The 14,394-nt window shown below is 36.1% G+C and overlaps 2 protein-coding genes across 3 annotated transcripts in view; both read left to right on the top strand.

Moving 5' to 3' along the window:
- The first annotated feature begins 8,163 nt into the window (after window positions 1-8,163).
- On the top strand, window positions 8,164-9,135 carry LOC116024393. Its single transcript, XM_031265287.1, has 2 exons — window positions 8,164-8,934; window positions 9,028-9,135. The coding sequence occupies exons 1-2, from the start codon at window positions 8,164-8,166 to the stop codon at window positions 9,133-9,135; spliced, it is 879 nt and encodes a 292-aa protein (XP_031121147.1).
- Window positions 9,136-12,343: 3,208 nt separating this feature from the next.
- LOC116024576 overlaps window positions 12,344-14,394 on the top strand; it is a 3,529-nt gene continuing 1,478 nt past the window's right edge. For both annotated transcript variants that reach the window (XM_031265495.1, XM_031265494.1), the window contains exons 1-2: window positions 12,344-13,154; window positions 14,138-14,234. In XM_031265495.1, coding sequence (XP_031121355.1) covers window positions 12,359-13,154; window positions 14,138-14,234 — 893 coding nt within the window. In that variant the 5' untranslated portion in view covers window positions 12,344-12,358. The remainder of the gene's footprint in view (window positions 13,155-14,137; window positions 14,235-14,394) is intronic.

Below are 14,394 nucleotides of genomic sequence, written 5' to 3'. Positions count from 1 at the left end.
ACCTGAAGTCCAACTTCATTATACTCTGGCCAGAGATTCTCGTTGTATGATTATTGAATAGACGGGAACATCCTTGTTACCTCAAGGCGGTGGATCCTCTATTGAACGCACACATATCTTCGTACAATACTGAACTAGGCCACCAAGTACACTTATAGTCCCATAAGGAACAAAAGACGCATACTGGCAAAAACTAGTCCACCATATGTACGAGACACCCATGTCGTCTCAAGTCAAAGGATTATTGCATACTTGTAACATACAATATACCGATGACACGTAGGTAAACACCATGCGGTACGTTGTAGTTAGTCAATGTTCAATGACTTGTTCTCTAACAATCATCCACATGTCAACTCTCTGTATCTCATACAGAATGGCATGAGACTCACCATAAGAAGGACAATGTGTTAGTNTAATCACAAATCTAGCATCAAGAATAGCAATTGGATCCTAATTCAAACCCAAAAGCTAACTACTCATGCATCATAAAAGTAAACAAAGCAAAACTATAATAAATCATCATAAATATTGCAATGAATATAAAGGAAAGAGAAAACTTTACTGATAATGAAGAACGATTCCAACTTCAATCCGTGATTCCAAGCTTGAGATTAAATAATCTAATATAAAACTAATCTAAACTATACTAGGGAAATATAAAGAGAAGGGGAAAAATAAACTAAAACTAACTAGGGTTGGGAATGTTAGAAAAACATACATGCGCAGCGGAAGCATCAATTCGCATTTTCTATGATTCTATGTAAACGAGGGAGTTAGAAAGGTTTACCCTTGAAGCGTGCTTTGGCAGAATCAAAACCGTCCAATCGTCCGGCCTCTAGTCTGTCCACCGGTCGGGCACGCGAGAACTCCTAGAGATTTCTACGTGAAACTCCTTTCCAAACTAATCTCTGTATCTTCTCTCTCTCTCTCTCTCTTAAGAAATACGGTAAGGCTATATATATATAGCCTGGTTTGGGCCCAAAGGTGCTAGCCATTAAAGGCCCAAAACTACCCAATATTGAATTAATCCATTAATCAATTATTAATGTATTAATTCAATATCGATAACTCTTTATCGATTTCTTTTAAAGTTCTCAGCATTACCACGAACCATTAAGGTGTGACTTTCTAGGTTCATAGTCAAACTAGCAACGAGTAATATTTAATAACTCATTATTAAATAACTCGTAAGTCATGAGTGACACCTAGCAGTATGTCATGACTACCTAGTTAACAATGAATATATTTTAATATATTATAATGAACCTTTCCGTTACAAATATCATGCAACATTCCTTCCACACAACACTTGTTCCGAACCAGGTAAAGGTCATGGTCAAACTTGGTCAAACCCATAAACCCGGTCAATTTGTCTATTCAATATTCTTAACCTGAAGTCCAACTTCATTATACTCTGGCCAGAGATTCTCGTTGTATGATTATTGAATAGACGGGAACATCCTTGTTACCTCAAGGCGGTGGATCCTCTATTGAACGCACACATATCTTCGTACAATACTGAACTAGGCCACCAAGTACACTTATAGTCCCATAAGGAACAAAAGACGCATACTGGCAAAAACTAGTCCACCATATGTACGAGACACCCATGTCGTCTCAAGTCAAAGGATTATTGCATACTTGTAACATACAATATACCGATGACACGTAGGTAAACACCATGCGGTACGTTGTAGTTAGTCAATGTTCAATGACTTGTTCTCTAACAATCATCCACATGTCAACTCTCTGTATCTCATACAGAATGGCATGAGACTCACCATAAGAAGGACAATTCTCATACAGAATGGCATGAGACTCACCATAAGAAGGACAATGTGCATACAGAATGGCATGAGACTCACCATAAGAAGGACAATGTGTTAGTCTTATCGGAATTCTAATGCCATAAGAAGGACAATGTGTTAGTCTTATCGGAATTCTAATGCCCAATTAGAATTCCTATGACTAGGAACATTTTTACAATACTTCATTTATTAATTCTTCGTCACTCATATTCTTAACACTTAAGAATGAAGAATTAAGAAGATTGTATAGAATAATATCAAATTTTAACTAAGCCTTAATAAATAAAATAATTATTTATTATATTTATTTAATAAGAAATTAATGCTCAAAACAATAAATGTTGGCTTCTAGGGCATACATGTCTAACAGGGAACTCTGTAAGGGAACTTAGTAAAATAGCATAAAATTGTAGTATAAATAGAGACAGATGGGCTTTGGCCCATTAGGCAACTTCCAATTCTTATTCTTGTTTCCTTTTGTGATTAGGTAATTTCCTTTGCTTCCAAAACTTGTCCAAAATGTTCCAAAATTCTTCCTTTGCTGCTCCTTGTGGATAATTCAACCCTTGGGACAATATAACACACAAACAATTATCAGTTTCACTAGGATAAAGAAAACAAGCATAAAAACAACTAAAATAAGGGGTGAATTATTGTACAAAATAGTAGATATCAGTAGTGCTTTGATTTCAGCCTTTATTGCATCCTTCAAACAATCATGCCGGGTGGCTTGATTATTGGTTTATGGTTCTTCAATGGATGTAAACATTTTGTGTAGCATTGGAAGATTAGCATAATATATGACACCAGATAAGGGGTGAGGGGAAGAACTATTTTCCGTATTAGCTTCTCAATAATAATCTTGTAACCTACTCGGAACATGGCCATTCCTAGCAGAACGACGAGGCTGGATGGGAGAAGCACACTCCGTAGGGAAGCTAGAGGTTCCCTGCGTGCCATTATTGATGGTGCTACAAGATTCAGTTCCATCATAGGCAAACACTTGAGAATTGGGCACTGTTGGAGACTCAATAATAAGCTGCGGTTGGTTGTCAACGAAGTCATGTTGATCATATCCCTCAGAAGACATGGGGGGTGGTAACCGGAATGATAGGCAGAGGAGGCTGAGGGACTGTTGATTCTGTCGCAGGCAGCTCTATGCTGGCCAAGGGAAATTGTGTCTCATAGAAACTAACATCTCGTGACACAAAAATGGTTCTATCATCTATGTCATACAACAGGTACCCTTTAACACCAGCAAGCATGCCAATAAACACACACTTCATTCCATAAGAAGCCATATTATGTCTATTGTGTGGTAAAGTGGCTGCATAGCAGAGGCATCCAAACACTTTAAGCTTGCCAATATTCGGTTCCTTTTTATACATCTTCTAATACGGGCTCAACCAATCAATAATCGGTGAGGGAAGTCTATTGATGATGAATACCGCATGCATAACGCACTTCCCCAAAGTTCAAGGGGAAGGTGAACCTTAAAATCGGAGGGAGGGCCCTTGCAACATTAAGGATGTGTTGGTTCTTTCTTTCAACTATTGCATTTTGCTGTGGCGTTTTAACACAAGATTTTTGAAGAATAATGCCTTTTTCAGAGAAAAATTCGTTCGTATTGAATTCAGACCCGGTGTCAATGCGAATGGCTTTGATCGTAGCACCAAACTATGTGCAAACAAAGGCATGGAACCTTTTTACGAAGTGCTTTGCTTTAGACNCTCACCATAAGAAGGACAATGTGTTAGTCTTATCGGAATTCTAATGCCCAATTAGAATTCCTATGACTAGGAACATTTTTACAATACTTCATTTATTAATTCTTCGTCACTCATATTCTTAACACTTAAGAATGAAGAATTAAGAAGATTGTATAGAATAATATCAAATTTTAACTAAGCCTTAATAAATAAAATAATTATTTATTATATTTATTTAATAAGAAATTAATGCTCAAAACAATAAATGTTGGCTTCTAGGGCATACATGTCTAACAGGGAACTCTGTAAGGGAACTTAGTAAAATAGCATAAAATTGTAGTATAAATAGAGACAGATGGGCTTTGGCCCATTAGGCAACTTCCAATTCTTATTCTTGTTTCCTTTTGTGATTAGGTAATTTCCTTTGCTTCCAAAACTTGTCCAAAATGTTCCAAAATTCTTCCTTTGCTGCTCCTTGTGGATAATTCAACCCTTGGGACAATATAACACACAAACAATTATCAGTTTCACTAGGATAAAGAAAACAAGCATAAAAACAACTAAAATAAGGGGTGAATTATTGTACAAAATAGTAGATATCAGTAGTGCTTTGATTTCAGCCTTTATTGCATCCTTCAAACAATCATGCCGGGTGGCTTGATTATTGGTTTATGGTTCTTCAATGGATGTAAACATTTTGTGTAGCATTGGAAGATTAGCATAATATATGACACCAGATAAGGGGTGAGGGGAAGAACTATTTTCCGTATTAGCTTCTCAATAATAATCTTGTAACCTACTCGGAACATGGCCATTCCTAGCAGAACGACGAGGCTGGATGGGAGAAGCACACTCCGTAGGGAAGCTAGAGGTTCCCTGCGTGCCATTATTGATGGTGCTACAAGATTCAGTTCCATCATAGGCAAACACTTGAGAATTGGGCACTGTTGGAGACTCAATAATAAGCTGCGGTTGGTTGTCAACGAAGTCATGTTGATCATATCCCTCAGAAGACATGGGGGGTGGTAACCGGAATGATAGGCAGAGGAGGCTGAGGGACTGTTGATTCTGTCGCAGGCAGCTCTATGCTGGCCAAGGGAAATTGTGTCTCATAGAAACTAACATCTCGTGACACAAAAATGGTTCTATCATCTATGTCATACAACAGGTACCCTTTAACACCAGCAAGCATGCCAATAAACACACACTTCATTCCATAAGAAGCCATATTATGTCTATTGTGTGGTAAAGTGGCTGCATAGCAGAGGCATCCAAACACTTTAAGCTTGCCAATATTCGGTTCCTTTTTATACATCTTCTAATACGGGCTCAACCAATCAATAATCGGTGAGGGAAGTCTATTGATGATGAATACCGCATGCATAACGCACTTCCCCAAAGTTCAAGGGGAAGGTGAACCTTAAAATCGGAGGGAGGGCCCTTGCAACATTAAGGATGTGTTGGTTCTTTCTTTCAACTATTGCATTTTGCTGTGGCGTTTTAACACAAGATTTTTGAAGAATAATGCCTTTTTCAGAGAAAAATTCGTTCGTATTGAATTCAGACCCGGTGTCAATGCGAATGGCTTTGATCGTAGCACCAAACTATGTGCAAACAAAGGCATGGAACCTTTTTACGAAGTGCTTTGCTTTAGACTTGTTGTTCATAAAATGCAGCCAAGTAAACCTTAAATAATCGTCAATTATCGTCAAGAAATAGCGTTCTCCCTTCAATGAACACACCGGAAAAGACCCCATATATATGCATGAATAAGATCAAATATGGCTTTCGAAACAGTTACACTTACGGGAAAGGGGGATCGTTTGTGTTTTGCAAAATGTCACACATCACATGCCACATTCTTAGAACTAGAGACATTAATATCTTTGAAAAAATGCAGTTTATTCGTTGGGAAGTGCCTCAATCTTTGGTGCCAAATTTCATTGCTAATACATTGCATAACATAGTTTTTTTTTTTAAATAAACTTGGTGGTTCCATCAGTAGGTATAACCCCTTTTTTTACTTAGCTAAATCAGCTGTCTGCCCACGAATTCCTTAAATCAAACACTGCCTAGATGTGAAAATCAATTGATAAGAGGTGTCTTAAAGAAGTTTGCTTGCTAAAATTATGTTGAATTTGAAAGATGGGATGTGCAGGGCCTCTTTTAACTATAAATCATTGGCGAGTTTAATATTGGCTATATGCTTAACGCCAATACATTGTCCAATGGGTAGGTTTACTTCATCTTCATTAGTTACATGATAATCCATAAGGAGATCAATGGAGCAAACAATATGGGTTGTTGCCCCTGAATCAAGAATCCAAGAAGTTTAACATAGTGATAGAGAACTGACAAGAGGTATAAGAGACTCTCTTTCATCTATGGATTGCATCTCGATGAACTTAGGGATTAGAGAAACTGCAACAGTGGTACTGGAAGTAGCTAGCTGACTAGTCTGTGGTTGAAGAATTGAAATGATCTTCTGCAATTGTTCAGAAGTAATTCCCATATCACCTGCTCCTTTTGACATAGTTGTGGCAACTTGCTGCTGCTTTTCCTTAGATCTGTAGCCCGGCACCCATCCTGGAGGGTAATCGTGCTTCTTATAGCACTTCTCTATGGTATGTCCAGAAATACCACAGAATGTACATTTCACTCTCTTTCCAAAATTATTTCGCCTTCCGTTATTATAGGTGTTCACAGCAACAACATTATCATCATATGCAGGTGCTAGTTGGCTCTGAACTGCATTAGCTTGATTTATTTCCAAGTTGCCTAAATTCAAGTTTGTTAAATTGATTTGCCTTTCCAATTTTTTTAGCCATCACACACACTTTGTAAACCTCCGACGCAGGATCAAGAACAAAGGCATTAGACTTTAGGCTACTGTAATCTTCATTCAAGCCTTGGAAGAATCGAATTACCTGATCAATATCACATTCTCTTATGATTTCGTCGATCAGACCACATGAGCAACATGGATCACATTTACAAATGGGGAGAGGTCTCAACATGTTTATCTCCTCCCACATTGTTCTACACTTGGTGTAATAGTTGTTTAATTTACAGAAAAGCCTCATTGTTTCAAATTATAGATTTCATTCTACAAGCTTGAGATTCGTTGAGCATCATGCTATGGGTATCTTCTCTTCAGATCATCCCACACATCTTTAGCCTTGTCAAGATGCATGATACTCTGAACTATGGATGGCTGAACTGACATAAAACTCCATGAGCAGATCATCAAGTTGCATCTTCTCCAAGGTGCATACTAGACGTGATCCCTGCTAGGCGTCGAGGTGTCGTTCCCGTCGACGAGGCTCCACTTGTTCTTCACCTCTAGGGCTATGTGTATGGAGATACACCATGAGCTGTAGTTAGAACTCCCTTTTAATGGCAGATTGACTAAGATCGCATAGGGATTATCATTCACGCTGAGGAACAATGGATTCTCCAGTTATTCTTCGTTGATGTTTCTCTACATCTGTGAAGGCAGTTTCCTCTGTGAAACTGCCGTCGGAGTGATACGAACAGGCAATCGATGCACTGGTGAGGCAGTTTGCGTTCATTGATTTGTTTCTCCGGCGCTAGAGATGGCAACGACGTAAGAAGTCCGTCGTGGCTCTGATACCATGACGGAAAGGGAGAAGAGGGGAAGTTTGCGAATGGAAAATATCTGGATTTTTATTTCACGAGGAAGAAGACTGTTACATATATACGGATGAAAGAGACGGTTATAACAGAATCTTCACTAGCTAAATTACACTAATACCCTTCTTGCTTAGCTTCATTAATATCAGCATTTTCACACGCACCACCATTCTTCAATAGAATTAAACAACAATTATGATAGCCGAAACAAAAATAAAAGGAAAAAATAGGGTTATGAATTTGTAAAATAGCTTACTTTTTGCTAAGTATTTGGGGCAACCCAATAGTTTGATTTTTTTTTTAAAGAAACTTTTTTTTGTGAGTTTAGGTTGCCATGTGGATTTTCTAAGCTTTAAACAAAAATAAAAATAAATAAACAATAAAAGTTAGAGTGGTTGCTAATTGGCAACCATGTACTTTAACGCGTCTAGTAGGCGTGTGAAAATGTATTCAATTGCACTTCCACGCATGTCTTTTCTTTTTATATAATTTTTTTCTTTTTCTGATAAAAACGCACTCCTTGCAGTCAAACCCAAACTATCTCTGCCCTCCAAATCAATCAAATCCTTTTTAAAACCCGCCCAAAAACCTCAATTCATTCTAGGTTAAAACTATCTCTAGGGTTGACCGCTCTACTAATTGAATCAATTCTACTCTTTGTTGCTCGCCGCCGCTCCCCATTTCGCCTATTTGATTGCAGGTTTAATTTTTCTCAAACCAAATCAATTGTTTGCTTGTGTGTATATATTCATTCTTCTGCTTTTACACTAGCTAGCTCTATATTGTGATCATGTTTTAAAACTTTTACGGATAAACACTCCATTAATTTTGCATCTTACATCTTTCATAATTGATATCTTCCTACTTGGGATTGAGACTTGCATTTTAATTACTATCTCCATGTTCTCCCATTTTAATTTAGGGTTATGTTTCAATTTTAATTTATTTATTATATTTTTTAATTTGCATAGGTTAAAGTTGTCTAGATTATGGCGGGCAGAGATAGAATCAGTGAACTTCCATTTGATATAATTAACAAGATTTTGGGACTCTTGGTGATTGAAGAAGTTGCTGGAATGGCTGTTTTGTCTACCTTTTGGAGGGGTATTTGGTTGAGTTTTACACATCTCAACTTTGATGCTATGTTTTTAAAGCACATTGAGAAAAAATATTCCAATGCTCACAGTGATATTAGGACCAAAAATAAGAAAAAGGAGAAGAGAAACAATGATATTTGGACATCTGCGGGTTTGTATGTTATCAACAAAGTTCTCATACAACATAATGGATTTATTAACAAATTTGTTATTGATTTTTCTCATACCCCTAGAAATACACTCAGGTCTCGGTCGTTTGACTTCGATCAATGGCTTCTTTTTATCACACAAAAAGGTATTGAAGAAATCAGCCTTAGTTTAAAGCGAGAAGATGGGTACTGCTTGCCGAATTGCATATTCTCTTGCCCATCACTAAGAAGATTGCATATTTGTGGAGTCTCTTTTAAACCAATAAATGCTCATTGCACATTACCAAATGTCACTTCACTTTATTTTGAAGATGTTAACTTTGATGGTGGAGGTCTTTTGGTTGATGTTCCTACGCTCAACAGTCTGTCATTTATTAGATGTGACAACGTAACTGGTTTTAATATTACTGCTCAAAAACTTGATCATTTAGCAATCATTGATGGCCCTCTTTACTCGATTAATTTGGACTTGACATATTGTCGTTGTCTTGAATTGGACAGTTCATCTCTCGAGGTATACTATTCTGACCTTTTTTTTAAAAAATATTTTTTTATTTAATATATTTGTTACAAACTGATCTAACTTGATTTTTAATTGGTTTCAAAGGATTTTGTTAATGAATTTACTAGAAAGCGGGAACTACAACTACAACTATATGCACTAAATGTGCAACACTTGAAGATATCAACTAACGAAGAATACTTGAAATCATAACGTAATGATGAGCAACTGATGAGTGATGTTTCTTCTGCATTCATTAATTTGATTCAAATATGCCCACATTTGTGGAAGCTTCATATAAATTTATCAGTAATTTTATCTTCCTTGGTTATTTTTTTTAAATGACATTCTAGTTATTTCAATTTTTATTATTCTATATTTGCATTCTTTAACACAAATTTGTTGTGTAAATATTTTAACTGTTTGTGGATTTTTGGGTGTGCTTTAATATATATATTTTTTTATTCTTATGTAGTTTTCTGATATTTTGCCAAAACTTCCAAAGTTACTTGATAATGTGGGTCGTCATGGATATAAAATGCTTCACGTATTGGAGTTGGACGAATTTACAGGGGTTGAATATCAAGTCCTTTTCATCAAGGAGCTACTTGCTTGCTTTCCAACACTTGAGAAGGTTATCATTAATAGTGCATCGATAACCAGCTTATACTTTGAGAATAATAAGGAGGAGATCTTGCATTTTCCTCGTGCCTCCAGAAAAGCAGAAATTATTTTTTACTAAGAATCCTATTGAATTAAGTCGTGCATTGATTCATACTTTGTTTGCATCCAGTGGTGTATAATTGTTAGTTTAATTTTAGTCAATTCCCTTTTTTTTTTTTTTTTTTTTTTTTTTTTTTTTTTTTTTTTTTTTTTTTTTTTTTTTTTTTTTTTTTTTTTTTTTTTTTTTTTTTTTTTTTTTTTTTTTTTTTTAGTGATGATAGAAACCTACATTAGATGCTTTACTATAACAGTAAATGATGGCAAAGGATGATTGTGTTTGGATTTTTTCTTTAAAAAATTAGTTATTGTTATTGTTGTTGTTGTTGTTATTCCGTATTAAAATTGACACATCAACCCTAGATAGGGCTGTTAACGAACCGAACATAAACAAACAGAGGCTGTTCGTGTTCGTTTGTTAAGGATTTTGGAGTGTTCGTGTTTGTGTTCGTTTTTTAAGGTTTTTGGAAATTCTTTTCGTGTTCGTTTGTTAAGCGTTCATTGGTGTTTGTTAACGTAGAATGTGTTCGTTAACGTTAACGAGCAAGTTCGCGAACGTTAACAAACATGTTCACGAACATGTTTGTTAACGATCACGTTCATGAACACTAAAGGAACGAATGAGGTGAATTCCACCACTCCTTACGTGTAGCAATGACTAAAGCTTTCTTAGCTAACATATGGGCAGCTTTATGTGCATACCGCTTAGTAAATACAAAGCTAACAACTTTTTGAACTTTGAACTAGGTCTCTAATATTCAGAATGATCAAAGCAAAAAAAAGAGTAACAACTTTGAGGAGTTGTAGTAAATACAAAGCTAACAACTTTTTGAACTTTGAACTGGTCTCTAATATTCAGAATGATCAAAGCAAAAAAAAGAGTAACAACTTTGAGGAGTTGTAATGGCTTCAATAACCAACTTGGCATCAGACTCTATTTGCACTTCAATTCCCTGGTACTTGAGCCATTTTACAGCTTCATGTATAGCAATACCTTAAGCCAGTTTAGCAAAGAGATAGCCTTTCCAGTGGTTTCCTTCTCCGTAGAGAAGGCAATGACTAAAGCTTTTTTAGCTAACATATGGGCAACTTTATTTGCATACCGCTTAGTAAATACAAAGCTAACAACTTTTTGAACTTTTAACTAGGTCTCTAATATTCAGAATGATCAAAGCAAAAAAAAAAAAGAGTAACAGGTTTGAGGAGTTGTAATGGCTTCAATAACCAACTTGGCATCAGACTCTATTTGCACTTCAATTCCTTGGTACTTGAGCCATTTTAAAGCTTCACGTAAAGCAATACCTTCAACCAGCTTAGCAGTGAGATAGCCTTTCTAGTGGTTGCCTTCTCTACGGAATAGGAGACCTGGGTCTCTTTCTTGATGAACAGCCGGTCATCTTTTGCCTGAAATTTCGTCAACGGGTTATCAGAATCTTAATTACATAGTGATAGTAGGTCATTAACCGATTTTTTTTTAGCTTCATTGCGTTAATATCAATTTTTGATAGGTGTAATTGCACCTTTAAAAATTTTAGGGAGTTAATTGACTTTTTAACTAAAATTCGAGAGCCTATTTGACTCTTTTCCCTTATTATTATTATTACTAGTATTTTCGCCCGTGCGTTGCACGGAATGAATTTGTTATAATATTTTAAGAATATTTGGATCGATATACAATTATATAAATTATAGCATTGAATAGTATATAGCGCAATTGATGAAATTGGTTGGATTGATTATGTTTTCTAATGTTTTCTTTGCTTGAATTAGAGCAAATAATTGTCCAATTACCCATGCGATTCACGGATAAATTTTTTTATTTATTTATTTAAATAATAAAATTAAAGATAAAATTATTTTAAAAAATCTAATATTGAACATGTACATTTATTTGATTATAAGATTAGTGCAAAAGTATCACTCAATTAATTGAATAATATATGACTTGTTTGTTTACAATTATCTATAAAAGATCGATATTTATATAACTTAAGTAATTATATTATTACTAAAATAAATATGGAAATATGAGAAATAATTTAACTTTAATTATTACGGGGTATCAAAATAAATTCAACGACCAATATTTAGCTTAATTACCATAATAATTATTAGACAATTATTATTAGTCAATTACACTAAATTAATGATTTTTCGTTAACATGAATGTCAATTCGTATATACAAAAATTATTATTATTATATATTAAATATGTTCGACCTTCTGCAGTGTTCAAGTCACACGCGTACTAATTAATTTGATCAACGACATCTAAAGTTGGTGAGAGGATTGCTCAATCTTCTAGTTAATAAATATTAATTATTATGGAGTAGTATTTATTAATATAATTAATCATTAATAATTAATATAATTAATTAATATTTAATTCATATAATTATACTAATATAATTTATTATATTTTAGCTTCATTGCGTTAATATCAATTTTTGATAGGTGTAATTGCACCTTTAAAAAGTTTAGGGAGTTAATTGACTTTTTAACTAAAATTCGAGAGCCTATTTTACTCTTTTCCCTTATTATTATTATTATTATTATTATTATTATTATTATTATTGGGTATAAATGTATAATATAAAAGAGTGTTTAGAAATGAAAATTGAGGCGCCAGGTGTCACGAGGAAAGATGAATAGCTCCGGCGGGATTGGTGTAATATCCAGAAGCAGATTCCAGAAAGATCTATATAGATATCCATCCATGTCATGTCATTGTCTTGTAGAATCTTCTTCCCTACACATCGCCGGTGAAGAAGAAGAAGAAGAGAAAATATCAAATTCTTCAACTCGCATTTCTTTGTCCACAGAATTCGGATTTCTCCTTCCATCAATGTCGCCCAAAGTCCCACCTGCTTCACTGCACGCTCTCGACACCTGTACATTCCAACTTCACAATTGGAGGCCCTTTCAGATTCATACTCGAACCCTAAACTCCGATCACACCAATGGATTCCTTTACAAGCGCCCTTGTCGTGCGGATCGGGCCACGTCGTTTCCGTTCGACGCAATCGACTTCTCCAAGCTCAGTTTGTTCGACGACCACCGCCCTCTATCTGTCCACAAGCGCGGCGGGCTGCGCTGGCGCGCTCGGAAGCGCCGCCGCATCCGCGGGTCGCGATCGGGTTCCGGGAGGAGCAGCGATCGAAGTGGGACCACACGGCGGTGTTGTTCCGTCGGGGCGTCGGCGGCCAATGGGACCTGCTCTGATTTCCTTGTCACGGACTCGAGTGGGGAGTTGTTTGTGAATGGGGATGCGAATTGGGCGTCGGATGTTAGCGAAGCAATCAGGAATTTGAGGAGAGAGAGGGAACATGGGAGCGCGGATAAGGAGAATTTGAGCTTCGCGTTGCAAAATGGAAACTTTGACAGTCAGGGGTTTGAATCGGGCTATGGAAGTGAACCAGGTTATCGAGGCGATGCGGAGTTAGGATACGGTAATGAGTTCGATGAAGAAGAGGATGATCAGCGGATCTTATTCTGGTGCCATGAATTTGGAGGTATAAAGCTTTCGCTTTCCTGAATTTCAATTTCTTTGATGAGTTTTAATTGATTGATGCTTTAAGATGTAGTTTGCAGCAAGTATTCAACATTAGATTGCTTCTTTGTTCCTTGAATGATTAATTGATTATGGAACTAAGTCTTCCAAACAATGAAACAGTGCTATTTAATCACAAATGACTATTAAAATGGGCAAAGAATTCTATTTTGGAATTTTATGAATGCTTGTTATTGTGAAAGAGTTGCATAAAGATTATTTTAAAATTGTGAGTCTGAAGTCGCACTGCTAGATACCCTCATATTTTTCCCCTCGAATCCATCCCTCATGAAGTGACAGCATCTAATTTGTAACTGAATGTTATTTTTAATTAGTGGTGGTTTGCCAATTCATTGGCACCCAATGAATTGAAGCCACAAATTTAGGAGGGGAATAAACTCAATAAAGCATTTTCCTTGTTTAAATATTATGTGTACAGGTTTTTTTTTTTGTTGAACTTTGCACTTAATTTTCTACTGCAGTAATTTGCATTAGTCAAATTTTTTGTTGAAGCAAAGTTCTTTTGAATCTGACTGTGTAGGGGCAATGGTTTATTGGTTAATACATAATACGTGTGGCACTTGATTGCCTATCATTCTATCTAGCATAATGGGTGGCATCAGCATTTCAGTTTTTCTTAATGCAAACTATTTCCATGAAAGAGATGAATGGACATTATGGGCATTGAGGGCGGTCTGGTAGATTGTGCATTGTTTTCTATACTGTTGGGAAATAGCATCTCATATTGTATAAGCATTCCATGCTGCCATGCGAAACTGAGTGCAGACTGATCTAGTCTACTCCAGTTGAGCATATATATAATATATAAACATAAATGTACAATCCAACTATCATCTTAGGCTTTTAGTTGAGATGGAGCAAATGCTTTAATTACTCCTACCAATTGACTGCTGACCCATATCTTTGCCTCTCTTGTATTGACAGTGTCAAAACGGGAGAAGGTTGGTGAGAATACATTGCAAAAAGGTCATCATAGATGGCGGCGAAGGAAGCACGATTTAAAAATGGTAGATCTGATGAGGTAGCTGCTTCTATTGGCATGAAGTTTATTACCTGTCTCATCCATCATATGTGAAAAAGTGCTGCAGTTTTGTTTGTAATGTTATCTATCATTCTACTTTTTGGCATTCATTTCTATTATTTCAAACTGAGCCCCCCCCCCCCCCCCCCCCCCCCCCCCC

This window comes from Ipomoea triloba, chromosome 7 (assembly GCF_003576645.1).
Source record: "Ipomoea triloba cultivar NCNSP0323 chromosome 7, ASM357664v1".
NCBI classification, from domain to species: domain Eukaryota; kingdom Viridiplantae; phylum Streptophyta; class Magnoliopsida; order Solanales; family Convolvulaceae; genus Ipomoea; species Ipomoea triloba.
This window is presented reverse-complemented; position numbering and strand designations above follow the sequence as displayed.

Coding starts and splice junctions, on each gene's coding strand:
- LOC116024393 (XM_031265287.1), top strand. CDS start 8,164: ATGGCGGGCAGAGATAGAATCAGTGAACTTCCATTTGATATAATTAAC. Junction 8,935..9,027: donor TGGACAGTTCATCTCTCGAG/GTATACTATTCT, acceptor TTGGTTTCAAAG/GATTTTGTTAATGAATTTAC.